General features: G+C 43.5%; 1 protein-coding gene across 2 annotated transcripts in view; it reads right to left on the minus strand.

Annotated features, from left to right (window-relative positions):
- The window catches only part of LOC137265813 (tyrosine-protein kinase receptor torso-like), a 504354-nt gene that overhangs the window by 165332 nt on the left and 316186 nt on the right, over window positions 1-22836 (minus strand). For both annotated transcript variants that reach the window (XM_067801275.1, XM_067801276.1), the window contains exons 14-15: window positions 15944-16098; window positions 15036-15252 (exon numbers count right to left, since the gene is read on the minus strand). In XM_067801275.1, the coding sequence (XP_067657376.1) occupies window positions 15036-15252; window positions 15944-16098 (372 nt within the window). The remainder of the gene's footprint in view (window positions 1-15035; window positions 15253-15943; window positions 16099-22836) is intronic.

Raw genomic sequence — 22836 nt, forward strand, 5'->3', positions numbered from 1 at the left:
GGGCTTTTTGTATCCCCTGTTCTATGTACTTTTTTTTCTCGTCCTCGCTGATAGCAGACTTACGAGACTTGGACCGAATATCTTGTTTCATTCCGTTATATTTTGTGAGTTCAGAGAGGATTGAACGAAACTCCTCTTCTGAGATCTTACTATCAGAGAGTGCCGTGGAAATACGCCCACTTACTGTGTTGAGCTTTGCTTCGGCCAGAACCCTGATCTCGTCGTGTTTCAATGCCTTACGATGCAGTCTGCGTGATATCAACTTAAGTGCCAACCCTAACACCCCTGCCACCCCAGCTGTTATTTCAATACCTAGCACTATAGGTGTAGCCACGATGGTAGCTAACAATCCAACACCTGCCGCCCCTAGTCCCATGCTGGTTGTCATAAGGGTAGTGTCAGCCCCGTCCAAGATATTGAAAGCTCTATGGTAGTAGAAAGCTCTTTTTATATAGTGCTTTCCGCGTGTCACGGTCTTGTTCTAGTTGGCGTTTCACATCACATAACTGCCTCAAGCGGAACCCATCTACGGTTTCCAGCGTCTTCGCTACTTCCTCTACGACTGGGTACAGACCCATCTATAATATATATTTTGAAAGATATTTTAATTGAGTTTCAGTTAATATTCTATAAATTAATTTGAAGTCTATAAGTTCTAGACTACTACTCAGGGTAATAGGTGAGAGGCTAATAGACTTTCCTGTTGTAATAAAAACCCCACTGAGGTTTATTAAGCGGTTTATAGAACCCCCGTGGGTATCCCGTTGCATAACAATACGACAATATTGGCCTTGGTGTTCGTCAAACCAGTGTATTGACACCCCGGGTAAAATTTGGTGTACTCTTGAGGTGTTTTCATTGCCTAAATTACTAAAGAAGACTTCTATGATGAGTGTAAAAGGGGAGGATATATCAAGATATATGTTAAAAGAATAATTGATAAATGCTAATTTATTTTTTACTGCAGTCTTTAACCTATTTTTTTCGGTATCAGTAGTTGCTATGAATATACTATCCGGAATGAAATCCCCGGCCCAGATACCGTTGTTCCTAATCTTAGAGATATACCCCGTATCTGTGTTTATTGTGATATAAGGTGAGGCGAGTGTTAAGTTGATCAACCATTTGGGCTCTTTTAAATCTGATAACGACACCAGTCTGTACACGTTGTCTTTGAAGTGCAGGATATATAAGGCGTCTTCCTCACCAGGCTGATCGAATCCCTCCGTATCTCCTAGGTCGTTAAGCGTAGTGTTGGGACGATGACTGGCCATTGTTATACTATTTACGATATAATTTCCAACTGGTTTTTTGATAATAGTTCAGGGGTGAACTTCATACCCATGAAGTGTATGTTGTTAGGCAGGAAGATATTGGTTAGTGATATCTTGTTTTCCACGATCACGTTGACACCCTGCAGACTGGTGTTGGAGTCGACACCAACCCGCACGTAAACGTTGCAAACTTGATACTGGTGTCGTTTCACCCACCCGAGTTTGATCCCCTTCACGATCTCAACATCATTCCCCGATGGTTCCCCTAGGTAGACTTTGATGATCAGTGTTGAGTTTGCCGGTAGACTCTCTAGTATACTGACCACGCCTTCGAATTCAGACACCAACTGCAATTTCACGTTTTGTATGGCCGGTTTACTCGATAGCATGTGGGCTGCCATAGTGTTGAGTGGGCTGACGACTACGCTACGTCTCTGAGTTGGGACGTAAGGCACGAGCAGGGTTCCATTGTTCACGACTTTGTTTAGGTGGTTGTCTTTGTTATCCGTGAACACGTAGGGGGAGCCGAGTCTAATATTGAGAAACCAGTCGTCGTTATCGGGTAACAACACCCACTTGTCATCTTCGGTGAAGACGAGCATATATGGTTTGTTTTGGACGACGGTAGTGCTCTCAACATCGTCTAAGTCGAACAGTTTACCCCCGAACGATGGGTATATTATCCAGTTATTACCGGTGTTCTTAGTGTTGACTTTTGCTCTTGTGGTATCTATTATATCACTTAGGGCTCCACCGGAGGTGACTTCAACGCGTTTGTAAATGTTGTTTTTCAGTTGAAAGGCGTACGATGTACCATCTACTCCGGGAGCGTCGAAACCGCGCGTGTCTCCGAGGTCGGAGATCCCGATATTGACGCATTTTTTCACTCCGGGCCCTTGTGCGCTGGTCATTTTACATGAAGCGTTAAGCTGAGGTATCCTATATTTACAGGATTATGATTTATATCTAACACCGATATTATCAGCTCAGGTATGTTGCCCTGGATTAATCTCTTATACTGCCGTGGTGAAAACGACTCGGTTCTACCGTCGTTGTATTTCTCAGTTTTCACCGGCACTGCTCTCAGTATAGTGGAAGGGTGACCTCCTTGAATGTTGTACGTTGTGCTCACCTGACCGAGATGAATGTACAGCTCTCGGTACGGTACTAGATCGGGTAACTTCGTGCCTGTGACGGTTGTTGTTGGTTTTAGCTCGTCAGGAGACATACCGAGTATCCTCGCTAATGGTCGGCCGAGCCTCAAGGGGTTTCTTCCGTTGTTGATTAACACCACTGTGCCGTTTGAGTTGTTCATCTTGAGTTCGGCTCCAAGGGGTTTGAAGACCTCGTCGTTTAGAGAGCACACGCTGTAGTAGCCGTCAGTTATCTGGCTGCGAGTTCCACTGACGAACAGCTTATTGTTGCTGGCGTTGATGTTAGTCCATTGCGGTAGGTAGGTGATATCGCAGAGTGCGACTTCGAGTTGGTCTGACGTGTTATCGATCGCGTGCGTCAGCTGAACGGCCTCACCGCTCGTTATTCCTGGAAGTGTTATGTACATGTTAGAGTATATATGCTCATTATATAAGAGTTTTAAAATGTTGTTTTACCCTAAACTGGACGTAGATTTCTCCCCCATGAAGATCGTGTTTGCTCCTGGGTTGTATTTCAATGCCCAGCTTTTAGATGTGTTCGATAAGTATAAGCTTTCGGTGACTAACATCAAGGCAGTCCACGCTTGGTTCAACAACCCTATGCAGTTCTGGCAGAATCAATTAAACTTTACCGTGTGGAGCGCTACAACGGGGTGTGGTGTGACATTGACCGACACTCGGCGTGGACCGCTGCGTCAGTCTGTGTTCAAGTTCCACGTGTACTACCAGGTCAGACGTATCCTTAAAGAGATCAGCGCCCCCCTCCCACAGGACAAAGCGTGGGACGCAACAAACAACCCGTACGATAGACGGGTCTACGAACGTATTTGCAATGAATTCGAAATAAACCCGAAGACGGATTGGCGTTTGCCGGGGCTGAACCACGGGTTGGGTATTCCTTACAGCGATGGGCTCTCAGTAAAAGCATTTAAGAAAGATTTACTAACAAACTTTATGAAACGAAAAATGTTTAGTACTGAGAATTTTTTCCATGCATTAGATGATATTGTTCCTAAACCTACCAAATATGGACCAAAACCAGTGAAAGATGCAAGTGATGATTTAGTGAAACGAGGTATACTTAGGCAGGACTTTGCTTTGTCGAGTAATGAATGGAGGGATGATCGTATGAATTTTGAAGGTGGTGTTGCTTTCATAATCCAGAAAGTGGAGCAGTCAACCGCAGATGGGTGGAAAATGTTCATGCTGGACACGTCGAAAGGATTCACTCGTGCCGGGGTAGTCAGGTTGAACGACTCGATTCAGACGTACGTGTGGGCGCTGTTGGGTGCGCAGTCGATGACGCGTTCCAACATCCTCGGTAAGGGAACTGCTTACGACGCTCAGAAACAGTTCGTTTCCAACGTTGAGGATGCTATCAATTCTCCAGTTGATCTCCCGCGGGCCATCGACCGTTACCAAAACGTGTTAGAATACGCCAGATCGAAAGTCAATTACGTGTTCGGCGTGGGGCTGTACATGGCTCCGAGTGATATGCAACTGAGAGTAAAAAAAGTGGTGGGTTATAACAACAAAATAGTCATAGCCACGGCGGATCAAAAGTTGGGTATCAACCCCGATATTAACACCCCCTATATCCCACACATCCCACCACGTGAAACGGGTATAGTGGCGCCACCCCCGGAGCCTAAAGTTCATGTGGGGGTACCCCCCACACCCCCCCATATTCAGGCCTCCTATCAGCAGCATATTGATAGTAAAACGGCCCTGGTGGTTGGTGGGGTAGCTTTGGGACTTATTTGGTTAAAGATTTCTTAGCCGCTACGTACACCAGACCCGCCACGGCGACGATGGCTGCCCACAGGTTTTGACTGAGCCACATGGCAGTTTTAGCCAGAGCGCCCAACAACCACGAGACGATGCTACCCAGGATGCCGGGAAGGGCTTCGGCGGCTTTACCAGCCAGTTTAGCTAGACCTTCCCCGAGTTTTTTTATCCAGTCTTTAACACCACCGCCACTTGGGGTTCCGCCGCCGGCAGGCCCCACAGGGGTACCCCCTGTCAGTGACACCACCAGGGTTGATATGATGAAACCCAATGCAGTCAGAATGCTGGCGATGGTGATCCCTTGCTCCCGGAACAATATCCGAATCCTGTCTGCTAACGTGGTGTCTCGGTAGAGGACTTGATTGATGGTTTCCCGCACACGGTTGGTCTGGGATCGAAGCTTTTCTTTGTAGCCGGACGCTGTCTCCAACCAGGTCTGCCTTTCATCTTCCAAATTACGTATTCGTTCCTCGATGGTGGCTTTCATAGACTCGTCCTCAGTTTCACCGAGTTTTTTCTTTTCATAGGCGATGTGGTCGTCTATCTCACTCATTTTGGCCGTGCTTTTCCAGAGCTGACCACGAATGGTTTGCATCAACAGGTCCAACCCCTTCAGTTCCCGAAAGGTAATTTCGAGGCCCGGAAAGGGCTTGTTCTTGTAGTCGTCCAACACCTTTTCAATATCATAAGTCATGTTTTGATCCGATGTGGCGTCCCTGATGCCTTCCAGATCTTGACGGACCTTCGGAGGAAGCTTAGGTCGCGCGCCACCGTACTTTGTGAAACCTAGTTCCTTGCGGACAAAGTTAATCTTATGTTTACTGACCAATGTTGCTAAGGCAAGCGGTTCTCTCGTGTGTGTATGCATGAGATCTATCTCCGGGTGATCCCTCAAACGCAGCGTGCCATCGCTATCAACAAAAAACTTGGTATTGTCTCGCCCCAACGGCTCTACGTAATTTTTATCCTTTTTTAAACCATCATAAAATCTGTCGACGGCGTCCTTCACGAGTGTGGTACCTGGCGAGAATGAGATCTCCTGCTTGATGTTGTTTATATCTTCAACTTCGTCGACAGCTGGCTGTAGGCCAGTACTGAATGAGGTCTCCTGGTCATCATTGAATGCCTGGGCACTATCGTCCCACATATCATCCATAGGTATGTCTTCAGCCATTATTTAGTATTAAAAATATATTTCGTTTATATATAACAATGTACGGCAGAAAATTAGATCCTTTCAGAAGATTGAGAGAGCCATTAGGAGCCAGAGCCGTGCGCCAGTCGGTGACCATCACCAACAATCCCAGCAAGATAGACCAGAATCAAACTCTGCTGGTTAGATTTCCAAACCTTGGTGAGAATGACCTTATTGTACCAGGCACTGTTTGACTGGCGTTCAATATCACGTTGACCTCCGACAACGACAAACGCGAGCTAGTGCGGAACGTGGGTCGAGCTATCATCAAGAAAACGACCGTCAAGATCAGCGGTAACGAGGTGCTGAGCATCGACGACAGTGACGTGTTTCACTGCTACGGGGATCTCTGGAAAAGCGAGGGAGAACGAGTCAATGATGTGTACCAGGGTATCAGCAAATCAACCCGGTTGCGCATAGGGTATGCCTTCACGCCAGACCAGCAAGACAAGCTATCGGACGGTGAAAAGGCCATCGCTCGAGCATACGGGAATCGATTCTGCGCGCCGCTCAACTTCGAGTTGCTCACGGGACACGCGCCGTTTTACCAGGCCGCGCTGGGTGATAGGCTCGAATACGAGCTCACGTTTAACGACTATAGCAAAGTAGTGCGTACGCCGAACGGTGATGAGGCCAGTTATGCCATAGACAACATCTCTCTGGAGTTCGACATGGTCACTAACCCGGAGCTGGCCAGGCAGGTTCGAAGCCAGTACTCTGGGAAGATGGCTATCCTGTACGATCGCGTACTGAGGCATAGATCAGTCGTGCGAGATAAGAGCGACACTGTGTGGAATATCAACCTGAACGTGCCGGCGCGATCGATGAAAGGTATCCTGGTCGTCCCCGTGGAGGATTACGAGCCATTCCGGAGGGACAGCGAGAAGTTTTTCAACCCCGAGATTGAAAAGGTGGAAGTGACCATCGAGGGCGTGCCCAACCAGTTGTTCAGTCATGGTATGAGACCACACCAGCAGTGGGATGAGATAAAAAAGCTACCAGTGGGGACCCCACATTATATAACAAAGGACCTGGACCTCGGCTCCGAGCAGATCGGTGAATACCTGACCACCAAGTACGCCCTATGGTTGGACATGCGATCCACGGATGATGATAAACTGCACGGTAGCGGGCGCCGTATAGATAACGGCAGCGAAGGGATAACCATCCAGATTACTAAGAAGGCTCAACCCGCTGGTAAGTTGAAATTATATCTGTACGTTATTATGGACGCACAACTTAATATAGACAATGGGAGATTCATGCAAGCCATCTATTGACCTCCCCACTGACCCACACTGCGCCATAGTGTGCGGGCAGACTGGCTGTGGGAAGACCGTTTTCGTGTTGGATATGTTGGAGGGTTACTACAAGGATGTGTTCGATAACATCGTTATCATGTGCCCTACTCTGAGCATGAATAAAACGTACGCGCGACCTTGGGTGATGACGGACCCGGACGTACACAAAATCGACCCTGGAACACGCCTGCAGGACTGGTTGAAAGCTCTTCACGAGAAATTTAAAGGGGAACCGACACTGTTCATACTGGACGACTGCAGCGCTAATTGCGAGATAACAAAAAAGAGAGACATGCTATCGTACCTGGCCTTCTCCGGCCGGCATGCAAATCACAGCGTCTGGGTGCTAACGCAGAAGTTCAACTCGGTGTTGAAAGACCTCAGGGAGCAGACGCGATGGGTGGCCTTATTTCACTGCAAGGACAGGGATTCGTTCGAGGAGTGTTTGAGAGAGAACGATGTGATGAGTAAATTAGAACGGGAACGGGTGAAGAAACAGCTCGCTGAAACTAAACACGCTAAGCTCGTGCTCAAAACCGACCAACCAGTAGCATATAGAGTATGCTAAGCAAAGCTAAGCAAAGCTAAGCAAATGCTAAGTATAGCTATGATATTTGAAGTGTTTGTCGTGTGCAACTTAACCTTCATTTCTCTGTGTTTTGTCTGCATCGGGTATTATATAGTTAAAACTAAATCTTACTTGTTATATTATAAGATGGAGTGTGAGGAATTGCTCGAACAGTTGGTACCTGGGGGTGTGGGGGTCTCCCCCACTGATGATAAGCGAGACAAACTGGTGGCGTTGGCTGTTGGCGGCAAAGCCAAACATTACTTTGGAGACTACACTCCGGATAAAATTCACAAAATGTCAGCCGAAGAAATCGATAAGCTGTACGCTAGATACGAGTCCCGGCTCGGAGCAGAAATGACAAAGAAAATAGGATCGGCTATGACCCAGATATACACCGGTATTGTGTCATACTTCCTTCCCATTCCACCAGAGCGCCGACTTTACCTGTGGGAGGACCTCGAGATTATCGAACACGCCGTGAGCTCTATCAGCTGCGAGCTGCACCACAAATATGGCTTGTTGTTGGCTCCAGTGACGGCGGCGATTATCACAGCAAAGCATTGTCAATTTGAGAGAAAGAATAATAATAATAGTATAGATGGATGCTGCACAGGAAACCCCAGTGGGGGTACCCCCCACACCCCCAACAGTGAGGGAAACCCCCACAGTGAGGGAAACTCCACTGGAGCAGACCCCTTCACAGGAACCCCCAACAGTAACCAGGCAGAAGAGTAGCTGCCGGTAAAAAACGGTGGTGTAACCAACATAAAATTATTACAGTGACCAACCCAACCCGACTGTTGTTGGCTGTAGGCGTAACTGCTGCCTTGGCTATCTCGTGGTTATATAGTGAGGGAAACCCTCACCGTGAGGTACCCCCCAACAGTGAGGTAACCCCCACGGTCGACCCGCATATCATGTTATAATTTTAATATTTTATATCATATACATAATGTCTGAGGGGAAAACGTTCGTCAACGACGCATACCACGCCACAGTGGTCGCCAGTCTAGCCGTAGGGTACGCTCGGTTGACTAAAATGGTGCTTAAACAACCAACTATCAAGCTAGATTTCAACCTGCAGGATATGGGTATGCTCATAATGAACCTTGGTATGGCGATGGCCACAAAAGACATCCTAGTAAAACAAGGAATACCTGAAAATATAATGAAATAAATATAGGATGGCCACAATAGCTATGATGGCCGGTGGGGCGTTAGTGAATGCCCTGGCATTTTCCGGGAGTAATTTCCTCTTCTCGAAACTACGAGATGACAACGCGGCTGAAATACAGGAAGAAAGGAAGCGGCACGATCTCGCTACTGAGAAATTACAAACGGCACAAGCCGAGTACGCTAAAAAACGCCTCCAGAGGATCGATTTTATTAACGAACAACTCACGCGTGAAAACCATGCCGTTCCAACATTCAACGATGTTGATGAAGCAATGAAAGAATACTACCTACTAACTGGTAAACGATTGGAACCGCTCAATAAACCCACACTCGCTCAGTACTACACACCATCCAAGGGACAAATGAATCGTGAACTGGGCTTCATAGTGTTGGGTATAGCAGCTACTGCGTTGGTTGCGAAGCAATTAAATTAAATACCTATATAAGTAAACATGAGACCCGCTCCATACCGATGCGAATACATACTTATGGGGAAGACCGAGGCCTGTGGTAGGAAATGCAGGAATCAGGGGTTCTGTTGTTTCCATATGGGAAGTCCTAACTACACGTGTTCTGTGTGTGGTATCGGGGTTAAAGGGCACTACTGTCTATGTAAAGCTCACGGAGCGAACGTAGTCAGACATCAACTCATCTACGAGAATAAAAAGGGCTACATAAAAGAACGTAGGCGACTGCTCAAGATAGACTCCAATTAAATGTTTTATTAAGGGTTACCTCCCTTTACTGTGAACCAATTAGACATTGGTTCTCTTAGGTGTAAACACTATGACTACTGTGCGCGAGCTGAAGCGGGTCGCAAAACAGAGGTGTGATCGGGTATTCTCGAATGCGGAAGTCAGCATTGTTGAGATTACTAGGTTTAGAAGCCCCTCCTACGGTAAAACAATTAAAAGCTCAAGCAAAACAGCTTGGATACACGGGTTATTCAAACCTGGGGAGAGCCGGGTTAACCGCATTGTTATCACATGCCCCCGTAGCACGTCCCACTGTAAAACAACTGAAAGCCGAGGCACACGATTTGGGTTTAGGCGGGTATTCCCGTATGAGAAAACCACAGCTTGTAGAATTATTAAGACAGAATAGAGCTATTGACCTACAGTTCGTGCACACTGAGCGCGCTGTGGGCAACTATTTGAGAGGTTGGCGCATGCACGTTGATAGAAACATAGACATTACAGATATCAAGCCTCTGATAGCTGATAAGGTCAACCAGGAACTAAATAACCTAGGAAGTATCAAGTTTCAGATCACAGTGAAAATGTCGCTCGATAAGCAGGTTGGGGGGCCCACAGGGACCACTGAGTATGTTCAGCCTTACTTCCGAGGTAAACAAGAGGTCGTCACACATACAGAGACCATTGACGCATCAATCGATACCAGTTTTCAGCAGATACGAGAAAACCTAGAACGCTACACACATTTGGGGTCCGGGTGGGCTGTAGATAAAATCGATAACGTCTATCTAGACATAGCTAACTACGTGCCATTCAGAGGCGGGTCATACCTAGCCTTGCCTCCCTACTATAGGAACAAACATGCCATAGTAAACGTTAAGAATAGAGGAAACGATTGCCTGAGGTTAGCTATCAGGTCAGCCTTATTTCCAGCTGACATTCATTCAGATAGGCTTTCTAGCTATCCCCAAGACGATGGGCTCAACTGGGATGGTATAGATGAACCCACCCCCATATCCCAGATCACTAAAGTAGAAAAACAGAATAATCTGGCTATAAATGTCTTTGGGCATGAAGGTAACACAACAATAGTACACAGGGTCAGCCCGGTGAAGGATCGCCAAGTTATCAATATATTCATGATCCAGCGAGGTGATAAGTATCACTACACATGGATAAAACACTTTAGCAGGCTGTTGTATGACCAATCGGCATACAGAGGAAAGACCCACTTCTGTGAACGATGCCTACATGGCTTCACACGAGCTGATTTATTAGAATCCCACCGGGAGGATTGCCAAGGTGTGGGGCAGACGGCCATACGAGTCGACATGCCTAAGGAAGGTGATAATATCCTAAAATTCTGTAACCACAAGAACCAAATGTCTGTGCCTTATATTATATACGCCGACTTTGAAGCCTTGGTTGTGGGGGAATCCCCCACACCCCCTAGTGGTGAGAGCTTCACCCACAAAACACAAGAGCATAAAGCCTGTGGGTTTGGATACATTGTCGTCCGTTGTGACGGGGAAACGAAAGCTCCGGTAGTGTATGGGGCCCTGACGCGGCTGAAAGGTTTCTAAAGTGTTTGCAGGAGGAAGAAAAAATTATTAGGAATGCATTGTATAGAATCGCTCCCATGCGTATGACCCGAGTCGACAGGCTAGCTCACGCTAGTAGCACTAACTGTCACGTGTGTGACTCACCACTTAACGGTGATTCGGTGAGAGATCACTGCCACATAACTGGTAAGTATAGAGGCGCCGCTCACAGCGCGTGCAACCTCAAGCTTAAAATCAACCCTAGGACAATAAACATCCCCGTTGTCTTTCACAACTTGAGAGGGTACGACTCACACTTGATCATGCAGGCCATCGCGAAAATCGATGGTAATATAACGTGCATCCCCAACGACATGGAGAGATACATCTCCTTCAGCTTAAACGGACTTAGGTTCATTGACTCGTTTCAGTTCCTCCTGTCGTCACTCGACAGTCTGGTCAAGGCCAACAATACCTTCCCTATCACCGATCGATACACAGACGCCGAGACTAGACCCCTGCTTATGAGGAAGGGTGTGTACCCCTATGAGTACATGGATAGTTGGGTCAAGTTCACCGAGACCAGACTACCCCCTATTGACTGCTTTTATAGCAAGCTGAATGAGGCGTCCGTCTCACGAGATGATTACTCGAACGCGACTAACGTATGGAATAAACTGGGTTGTAAGAACCTGGGTGATTATCACGACCTGTACTTGAGGACAGATGTACTGCTGTTAGCCGACGTGTTTGAGACGTTTAGGCGGACGTGTTTCAAGCAGTATAAACTCGACCCCGCATGGTATTACACCAGCCCAGGTCTGTCGTGGGACGCCTTGCTTAAAAAGACCGGAGTTAATTTGGAATTGCTCACAGATTACGACATGCACCTATTCATTGAGAAAGGCTTGCGAGGTGGGATTTCCATGGCATCCAAACGATACGCGAAAGCAAATAATCAATACGTGAAAGGTTACGATCCTAACAAGCCAACCAATCACATTCTCTACCTCGACGCAAACAACCTGTACGGCTGGGCCATGAGCCAGTATCTACCTACAGGGGGATTCGAATGGGTACCCCACGTTGATGTTATGGGGGTTGCACCAGATTCGAACAAAGGGTATATCCTCGAGGTTGACTTAGAGTATACCAAGGAATTACACACATCACACAACAGCTACCCCCTGGCCCCCGAACGTATGAGGGTTAACCCAGACTGGATGTCTGAGTACCAACATAACTTGTTAGGTGGGCGTGTGACAGACGTTGAAAAACTCGTGCCTAACTTAATGAATAAGACCAAGTACATCGTTCACTATCGCAACCTACAGCTGTACCTGTCGTTGGGTATGAGGCTGACCAAAATACACAGGGTGCTCATGTTCGACCAGAGCCCATGGATGGAGCCCTACATCAGAATGAACACAGACCTACGAAAAAAAGCCACCAGTGATTTTGAGAAAAATCTCTACAAGCTCATGAACAACTCGGTGTTTGGTAAGACTATGGAGAACCTGAGGAAACGCGTGACCGTGAAGCTGGTTCGGTCGAGTGAGGAAGACAAGCTCAGGAGATTGATAGTCAGTCCGGCATTCAACCGTAGTAAGATATTCACAGACAACCTGGTTGCCCTACACATGAAGAAAAGCCACATAAAATTCAACCGGCCTGTTTACGTGGGGATGAGCATCCTCGATTTATCCAAACACCTGATGTACGACTTTTACTACAACGAGCTCAAGAAACAGTACGGCGACAGGTGTGAAGTGCTGTACACTGACACGGATTCCCTGCTGTTAGAAATTCGAACCGAGGACGTGTACGAGGACATGAAAAAACACCTCGATTTATACGACACCAGCGACTACCCTAAGACCCATGCCATACACAGTACGGTAAATAAAAAGGTCCTAGGTAAGATGAAGGACGAGTGTGCTGGCACGCCCATAGCCGAGTACATAGGTTTGAGACCTAAGATGTACTCCATACTGAAAGCCGACAATAGTGAGATCCGGAAGGCTAAGGGGGTTAAGAAGTATGTGGTGAAACAACACATCAAACACGCCAGATTCAAGGAAGCCCTGTTCAAGACCCGTACCTTTAGGCATAAAATGAACACACTTAGAAGTGATGGACATAAGATATACGGACTGACTATAAACAAGACGTCCCTGTCGCCTATGGACACGAAACGTTGGATAGCTATTGATGGGATAAACACATACGGGTATGGACATGAAAAAATTTGAGGCTATTTACTACAGCCCGCGTGGGTACTGGAAAGGAGCTAGCGCAGTAGATAAGCTAGCTAAAATAGCGCGAGTACCCCCGGAGGAAGCCAAAGCGTGGCTTGAAAAACAAGCATGATCTATTTGCCGGCACCACGCTACGTGCCTAGAAGGAGGTTCGGTATTAACATACCTAATAGCGTTCACCAGGCAGACCTACTGTTCCTACCCCACGACAAGAGGTACAAGTATGCCTTAACCGTAGTGGACGTAGCCAGTCGTTACAAGGAAGCCGAACCCTTAACCACGAAAGATTCGGCCCAGGTAGCCAGAGGATTCGAACGCATATACAAACGCAGCCCGCTGACGTGGCCAACAGAGCTGCAAGTTGACCCCGGACGGGAGTTCATGGGTGCCGTGTCATGGTCAGGCGTGGCACGGCTGGAGCCCATCGCAGCCAAGCCATAGTTGAGAGATTTAATAGGACTTTAGCTGAGCGCTTGTTCGGCCATCAGTATGCTAGGGAGATGGCCACCCCTGGAAAACGATCGACTGAATGGGTCACGAGGTTACCCAAGGTGGTGTCGGCAATCAACCATGAAGTCACCCGTCTCACCGGTAAGAAACCGGCAGACGCTATCAAACTAAAATCAATAGTTGCAGAGTCGGCCGCTCCATTGCGTGGGAAGGAGAAACAGATACCAGATAGGGCCCTAGTGAGGTATCTATACCAGCCGGGGCAACACGAGGGTGATAGCCGTAAGCGGGCCACCGATCCTATATGGTCAGTCAAAACTTACAACATAGATAAAGTGGATATGAAAGCCGACGAACCTAACTTGTACTACTTGAGGGATGGGCCGGGTAGGGGGTTTGTAAGAGAAGAATTATTGATCGTACCGTACGGCACAGTGTTACCTCCTACCAACACACGGTAATAGTAGCAAGTCACGTTAAACGGTAAACGTGACATAGACACAGTAATTACCGCCAACTTTTTTGTAGTAGGGGTAATAGTAGCAAGAGCTAAGGGCCCAACCAAAGCCTTATTTAGTAAATAAGGCTTTGTAGAGACTTTTCTTGAAAGTGGTCCAGAACCCCTATTCCCTATACTACTATTGCAATTTTTATCATTTATTTCGGTATATGCACACCGAAAGGTATAACAATCTGCAAAGTTGTGTTTTATGTTGCATGTGACCTTTAAGCTTCTTACCTTTCACAGTATTAAATCTGCCTCTTGTTGCATTTCCTCCTTCTTATCCCATAAAATCTCAAATCATGCCATTTTCAATCTCATCTAAAACAGTTTCAGGCCAAATTTTTAAGTTCACACACATACTGATTTACACTTTTGCTTTGCAGATGATTCAACATACCAAATATCTCTTTCTGTCAAATAAGCAACAGAAAATACTGTACAGTATCAAAGACTTATTTTGCAAGTACAATGGGGGAATTTCCATTTTCACAGATGTATTCTTCCTGAACTTCTAAAGTGCAGGACATGAAATGGTGCCTAGCAGTCATTGGCCCATGGCCTTCACTATTGATGGCATGTTTAGTATTGTGTGGGCAGGAAAGAAAGACAAAAGTTATACTTATGTGGTGACATTCAAAGTGACAAGACATAACCGTTGTGGATTTGTGGTTCCCAAAACATACACTGGAATAATAAAGTGTATCTGTGTAACTAACCAAGGATCATCATCCAGAATAAATACCTTTAACATGTTTAGCCATTTAGTTAGTCTTTGATCTTGCTTTCCATAAATAACAACACAGGTATGATTATTCTGTGAAGTTGCTCGCTACAGTACTGTTTGGATCATACAAAGATCTTTCATCTCCAAATCTCTGACTGTTTCAGAGTTGTCAAAAATGCAACAACATTAGAACCTCTACAGCTTGGACAAAAAATCAACTGTTTGTCTAGCGAGGTTCTGGATATACATGTAAATAAGCTCTTATGATCTGAACTGAAATGTAAAACAGAAAAATGTGTGTGTCACCTCATAAGTAGAATGTTACAAAACTTATTATCAGATGTACTTTTGCTGCAATTCTACTGTCTTAATTCAATTGAGTCATCCTATACATGTCGTTTACCTTTAAGCATTTTGACTGCCACTGTCCTTGTCGTGTCATTCTTGCTGTCAGGTGACTCCAATTCAGCTTTCATCACCCTGCCAAATGCTCCCTCACCTAGTGTTTCGATGAAGTGTATGCGAGCAAGGTCAATTTCATAACCATCACTAATGAGTGTTGTCAGTTCCTCCTGGTAGCTTCCTGCAGTGCCAACACTGCCATAAAGTGGGTTCAATTCCTGTGTAGGACAAGGAGGAGTGAAACAATAACAATATACATATAACAGAATAGAGGAAGGCAGTAGGAAGTTACAAGGTAAAACTGTGTCATGACCATGTTACCCCTGTTTCTGAGACTGATCTAGCTGACAGAATATTTGTCCAGTGAGCAAAAAGTTGGTAGTCCCATCTACAGCAGTGTCATACTACAAGATGTTAAAGTAGTAGAATGCTGTTGTTGTGAAACAATGCATGTGCAGTATGTGATGAGCGTGTTCAATTAAATAGACCAAATCAACTTGTTCTCCCCCTTGTAATACAAACCAATAATAGTGATTTGATTGTTAGTTAAACAACTTTTATTTTAAGTTCAATAAAATTCTGCGACTAAAATGTTTGGTAGGCAAAGTAACATTATGTCGATTTGCAATCGTAATTTCACTATTATTTGATTTAGGTTTTGTTGGGGTTTTTTTTAAGGTGAAATTCACTGGTATATTTTCACTGCAGAGTACAATACGCATTCATTGATATGTTTGTAATCCTCCAAACATGTCACATTGGCAAATTGCAATGTTTCTTTACACTGTATTGTATTGGTGAAGTTGAACTACTGAAGATCATTCCCTTGAAGAGACAAAAATTATGAAGTGTGAATTGTTTGAGGGTCACTTATACCAAAAATACTACATTAATGTTTCAGTTCATTACCTGTTTGGCTAAAGATCTTGTCTTGTGCACTGTTAAGTTTGGCTTGAAATATCTATGGTAGATATAGAACATGAGCGCAGCCATACAAGCCAGAAAGGCAGGCAGGAGAGCCAGGATGTAGATGTTCTTGTCCACTCTGCTCAAGAGGTGGGTGTCTGAGAACAAAATCACAAACAAAATATTCCTGGTTCTCATGTTCAAATGCCATCAGGTACATTGCTGGCATGAGAGTATATATGTGTGTATATAAGAATGGATTGATGATTTTACCTCAGATGAAACCTTCTATGATTGACTTGAGTTATCACTTTGTTGAACATCCATTTTCAAATTGAAACAATAACTTCACTGGAAATCTGTATGCAAGAGAATTTAATGTGAAACAAACAAAATGACAAGTGATAATAAATAACTATGTTTTAAAATTAAAAATATGTGTTCTAAAATAGTTTACAAATCAATACAAACTTACTGCATTTGCAGTGGCATTACAAATACAATGATAATGTAAAGCAAATGAAGTTATCATGGCATCAAAGACAACAACAATAATATTTTCCTTTCTACAACTGATAGTGAAGCTACTAAAAGGCCTTTCTCACTACAGAACCCGACATGCAAAGAACATTTTCTGTGACACTATCATGGAATAATAATTACAAGTTACTCAAAAATTTATTTATTACCACTACAAGCATTATACATTAGGATTCAGATATTAAGAAAATATACACATAGAATATTAATTTCATCATGATCAGTAGCAGCTTAGAGAAAGACACCAGCTAAAAGCGAAAATTCATTTAACAGATCTACAATTCCAAAAGTGTGAAACAAAGCACAATGGGCAATGTGCCTTGTATCGGTGGTGGGCTGGCCACAAATTGTGAGGGAATTATGTCTCCTTGAAGGCATCTTTCCAAATAGTATGTGTGCACTCGGAGGTGGGCCCTCTTTTAGTTAGCATTCCGGATGTATGTAGGCATCAGGGAGTCGGCTAATTTAACTGCTTCTGACTCCGTGGTTACATTGGACTTGGGTTTGAACTCAAATGTGAGTCTTCTCCTTTTCCTCACATCCGGTGGGTCGGGTCCATCGACCTGTACCTCAGTGGTGACACTAGAGAAAGAGCTCTCTGATATGATCGGTGTAACCACTGTGGGCATCCTGTCCGTGCAGTAGAGAGGGACAAGCTGAAGTAAAATATGTGACTACACTGGGCCTGATTGGCTGAGGTGTATCTTGGTTATGCGTTTCGTACAAAGTGTACTCATCAGATTACATTGAAATATGGACATTCACTTTTGAAGCATTTACACTTTTAGTGTATCTATAATGTCCCAGACGTATTCTTTTACACATGGTATCACAAATATTCAAATTCATACAAGTTTATGGCATTGTTTAAATTAATAATGTGTTTTAGTGGTCTTCTGACAAAGGGCATCCATAATTACTCAAATACAACAAAAAGCACTGACAAACTTACTTATAATTTCCGTGCACTGGTGCAAACTTTTGTTATTGTTTTTCTCCCCTGAGTACCCAGGATGATATCCCAGAATTCGTGACTGGTTCGTGACCTCTGCTGCACAGTCCGTATGCCCAATTGAGAGTTTAATTATAGACAGATCAACTAAGGTGAAGTCATTTTTACTTCATTACAAACGTATTATGAAAACAAATGCAACATTTTCAAGGTTAATCATCTGCCAGTGGTAGAAATGGTAAAAAACTATTAGGATGGAAAAATAATGAAGCCAATGTACGTCTCTGTATTTTGTCTCATAACCATAATTAGTTTATTGTCATATTTGTATGATTTTCAAAATTAATAAAAGAACACACGGTCTGCTTATACTGATAGAAAATCCTAACATGACAGCAACATTTATACATTGTATATTTCCAATGTGGATCCTATTTCACACACATACGTGATCTAGTGTGCGTTTTCTGTCATATAGATTCTGCTGAATGCTACAACAAATAAACTAAAACAAAATGCAAATAATGAAAGTAAAACAGACTAATTTTATAGCAACAATGTCAGGCTACTACCTTGTTCAGGAATGTATCCATCAATATCCACATAAAAAACGATATTCCATTCATCTGCAGCTGGTAAATAATCCTGCTCTGTGCCGTGTCTCTTACAACTGTCTAATTTGCGAAAAAGTAACACATTTCACATCTTTCACATTGGTGAAAACCTGATAAACCTCTCATTGGTCACCCAAAATAGCACACCTGGCAACAAATCCACCATTCTAAGTAATTTAGTTAACCAATATTGAGCAATCAATCCATCAATGCAATGGTGGTTAATTCTTTGAAGGGAGGATGTTGTTTTAACACTCACACTTTACGACAGGGTGTAGTCAGTATAGATTGGTACATATATACACACTGCCTTTTGGCAAATCAGCTGTAGAAGATAAAAGTAATTAACCAATCAGTGTGTTATCGGTTAATCCTTTGATTGATGTTTGTTTTTGTAACTCAGCTGATTAACCCTCTTGCATCACTTACATTCACATGTAACATAACATACAATACATTTGCTACTACAGACTTTAATTTATAATGTTGAGTATTTACTCCAGACAGGAGAAATGCCAAACAGGAACTTTTGTTGAGTAACGTGAGTGGTGTTACCACTAATTATACCTGTTATAAATTCATTACCTAACCACCAAGAGAATGATGACAAATAGCACATGTAGGTTTACACCATCAAATGCGAGTTACAGCAAGGAAGATGTAATCTCTGTGTTGCATGCAGCCTGAAAACACTTATGGGTCGAAACTGTTTTGAGGATACCAGTGGAACTTCGTTACATAAGGAATACATACAGGCATTTGCTGTGTACTTGGGTAAATAGGTGTAATAAGGGGGTTTTTTTTACGTAGGAAGATTTTCAGATTTCTCTACCAAAGGCAAAGTCATCGTTTTTAGTTTACGAATTGAAATAAATCAACTGTATGTGTTTATTATCATAAATAAACCAGGTAGCTACCATTGTTACCAAAATTTACGTATGATATTTGCTAACCAACATCTTAACCAACACTCAAAACTATCTGAATATAAAGCTTTGCAATCTTTCGGACTGAAACAAATGGCTTGCTACGTGCCTGTAGACATCATATTTTCACATAACATGATTAAATATTGAGGTTAAAAACACAGAAATAGGATCAAATTGGATCAGTCACTATACCATCACTATACCATCAAACCACACTGTTGGGATATTTTGTTATGATCAAACAGGGAATACCATGAATATTTTTAAATAATGGCATATGATGGGCATCCGGCCTCCTGACTGTTTAGGCAAAGAAATTCTGCTAATACGGACAGGAGCCCAGTCCCTTTGTCCGTCACGGTCAAGGAGTGGGTGCTGACCAATTTGCAGTTTGGTTTCGTAATTTGACCATTGGTGAGAAACATTATTCACTCCACATCAGTGCCCCTTTAAGTTGTTTGTAGAATTGCTTTTCAGTATTTGTAAACAGTTTATTTTGTTTCTCTTTTCCCATTTTTTCTTTCTGTCCAAACTTTTAATTTTGCCTTAAGGGAATCGACAAGGTTGGAGAAGTACCTTTTGTTTGTTGTTTTGTATTGCAATTTTCATTTTTTCCAAATTGACCTTTATCGTTTAGACATGGGATTCCGTGATGATCTCAATTTAAGGCACAACTCTAGCCAGGAAATATTTCTTCTAGTTTCAGTAAGTTTTGAAAGAAACCAGTTTTTCTTTGATCTATTGTTGCTATCCTTAGATGGCTTGTCTTTAGAAACTGTGTGAAGTTCCTTCAAGGTTCGTGTAGCAGCACAGACGCAGCAATTAACTTCATGTAATGAACAGTCTTAGAGATAGTCCAGTCTTAGAGATATAATTTCATTAAGTGAATCAATTTCATTTCTTGGAAAAGGCACGTATAGTTGTTTAATTGGCCTCCATTTCTCTAAAGGTAAATCACAAATTTCCTCATAAATTGAACTTAACAAAATGTAAACTAGATTTTTGGAAATATCTGCAACTGAAGAAGAGGAAGAGTGAGGGTCCAAAATTTCAGGGCCAACTGGCTCTTTGTTGGAAGAGGAAAGAGGTTGACACGGACATCCCTAAGAAGTTTTGGGTCAGTTACCACTGGAATATCTGCTCTTGCTCACAGGGCATGAGGTTTTTTAGCCGCCAGGATTGATCTCGGAGATTTTGCTCCGTCAGGTAAGTATACATGGGCATGGCATTATCCCAATGCATCTTAAGCGACTTGCCATTAATAAGTGGATTATCAGGCTCTCTCACACTCTGGTAGTGTGGTTTTCAGATGGTTTGACCAAGATGTTCTTGGTTGGGTTCTGTGCCTTCCCCTACGGCATGTCCCATCTCTAGTGTGGTTGGTGTCCCTACCGGAGGAAGGCTGACTGGGCTGCGGAGTTGAAAGATGGTTTGCTCTCTGCTTGTCTGTAACCCAGGATAATTATTATGTTTTAGACATTAACATAGATATGCAGCAGAATGGGTTTCGGTGATCCTGGCATGCCCGATTTTGTTCCAATCCTACGAAGAGCACCAGTGGACAGAGTCATTTGGAAAAAATCACCAAGATGCTGATATTGCAGATCTTAAGCAGATGCGCAACTGAAATATCTAGAATTTGGGTCGAGTCACTGAAATACACTGTTTGGCCGCTATTATGGATTCAAGTTTTAGGAGCTTTTTTCAAACTACACTGCTACACTGAAACTACAAGAGCTACGACTTTCAAACTTTGCAGAAGTTGTGTGTCTATACACCTCCAAATGCAGAGATATCCTCAAATGTGACTAGGTGCATCTGGCCACTTACACAGCACCTTTTTTTTAGCTAAAAGGATAAAAATAACATTTGAGATGACCCCCTATCAAAAGAAAAAAACAGGAAACAAACTGGCAAACACTTTCAGGTGAACTGTCTTAAATATCAAACGAAACTGCTTGAATCAATGTACATGTCACCATAAACAATACTAGTATTCAAAATCCCGAAGTTTCGACTCATTTAGAAAACTTCTTATCACTGACAGCCCATGAATACACGATGGATTGTGTCAAAAGTTGCAAAGAGTACAAGAATCTAAAGGAAAGTGTGAGGATGATTATGGCCGCTCTGCAGTCTGACCAATTTTCATTAAAAGCTCATGCATGTCACACACTGCAGCGAGCACATGGTTAGAGAAGCAGGCAAGTTGCCTGACAGAGACAGACAAGAAACTGTTTCAAAGCACAAACTCCATTTTGTATAAACCACCATCCTGTGGATACAAGTTATTAACAGTTTTAGATTAATTTGCCTGACAAATAAACAACAAATGTTTATAGCACTGAAAAGACTGTCTGATATGACCTGATATATGTGAGTTAAGTTGATAAATGTGCATACCAGGTACTTCATAGTTCAGGTCACGATCCATGCAGCTGTGTTTTGGACACGATGGAGTTTGGCAAACGGTTCGCTAGTAAGATTTTCCAACAACCCATTTGCATGGCCAAGTCCTCTCAATACATGTATCTCGAGTGGAACCAATATTCTTGAGACAGAAATAGCAAGTGTAACATATTTTATATGTGTGATCATTCATTGATTGGCTTTTGCTGAAAACAATTACACATTCGGAAACTGTACAAGGCACTATTATTCTCCTTATCTCTTCCTGGTCATTGTAAACCTTAAATGGTTTACGTGGTCTAAGGAGGATAACTTTTGTCTGAAGTGTATGGAAGGGCAAGTAAAATTTACCAAACACCTCTACTCGCTGGCTTTGCAATGCCAAAAGAGAAAATTCACTTCTGGTATGAACTGGGTTTTCAGTTGTTCATGGTTGTATGTGGTAATGTGTACTCTCAGTATATCTGAATGCTCCAGATTCACAAGTTCAGTTGTGGTAGCATGAGAGTAACAGCGTAATGGATGCCGACACTGACTATTGACATACAGAACACGAGCACCTCTTGTCAACATTACAACTTTCCTGCTTCCTTAGTGACGTTGTCTTTTCATCGCTTTATGTTGTGGGAGTCATGTTAATTTACACTTATCAGAGGGGTACACAAAGTCTGCAGTCTAGACTAACAGTTGTGGGATTTCCATTATTTTCTAGAAGTAGCAGCAGCTATGTGGATTAAGCTTCTTACTTTATGTGGTGGTGACTAGGTGTCTGACTGAGGGTGTGGGTTTAAGAGGTAACTGTGATTCGAGGCTGTGTTTGCAATTCAAGCACCCGTAACTCTAAAACTTGCAGTCCAATTTCAACCAAAATTCGTGTATGCATGTATGCTGCCAGTGCCCATTATACCTATGAAGTGCATCAATACAGCTCCAAAGGCAACGGTAGGGCAAGCACAATTCTATTTTGCTCACTATAGTTGCTGTCTTCATCAGTTTGGCAACATGTATCTCAAAAGCTGATCTTTCTATGCTAATAATGTGTTGTCCCAGTATACTTGTTTGCTCTGGATTCACGAGTTCAGTTGAAAACGTGATAGAAACAGTGTAATGGACATTACTATGGAAATACAATGCCTGATTGTGTCATGTCAACATTTCAACTTTGTATCCACCGGAGCAAAAGCTGTCTTGATCTCTACTACTATGTTGTTGTTGGTGCTGCTTGCTGTTGTGTGTTGGCGGACATTTCTTGAAGTGATAGTACAGGTTCATCTGCGGGAACACAATGTTTCATTGTGAGCTGTTTAACTAGGAGGACAGTGCTCAGCTCCCAGTTTCTAACTAACTTACTCGTGCTCATAAACTTGACTATAGCCTAGTCTGCACAATCTGTCTGTCTTCCTTAAATGGCAATATGGTAAGACCCACATGCCTGTCGTGTAGCGGTCATCA

Source organism: Haliotis asinina, chromosome 15 (assembly GCF_037392515.1).
Source record: "Haliotis asinina isolate JCU_RB_2024 chromosome 15, JCU_Hal_asi_v2, whole genome shotgun sequence".
In the NCBI taxonomy this organism is placed as follows: domain Eukaryota; kingdom Metazoa; phylum Mollusca; class Gastropoda; order Lepetellida; family Haliotidae; genus Haliotis; species Haliotis asinina.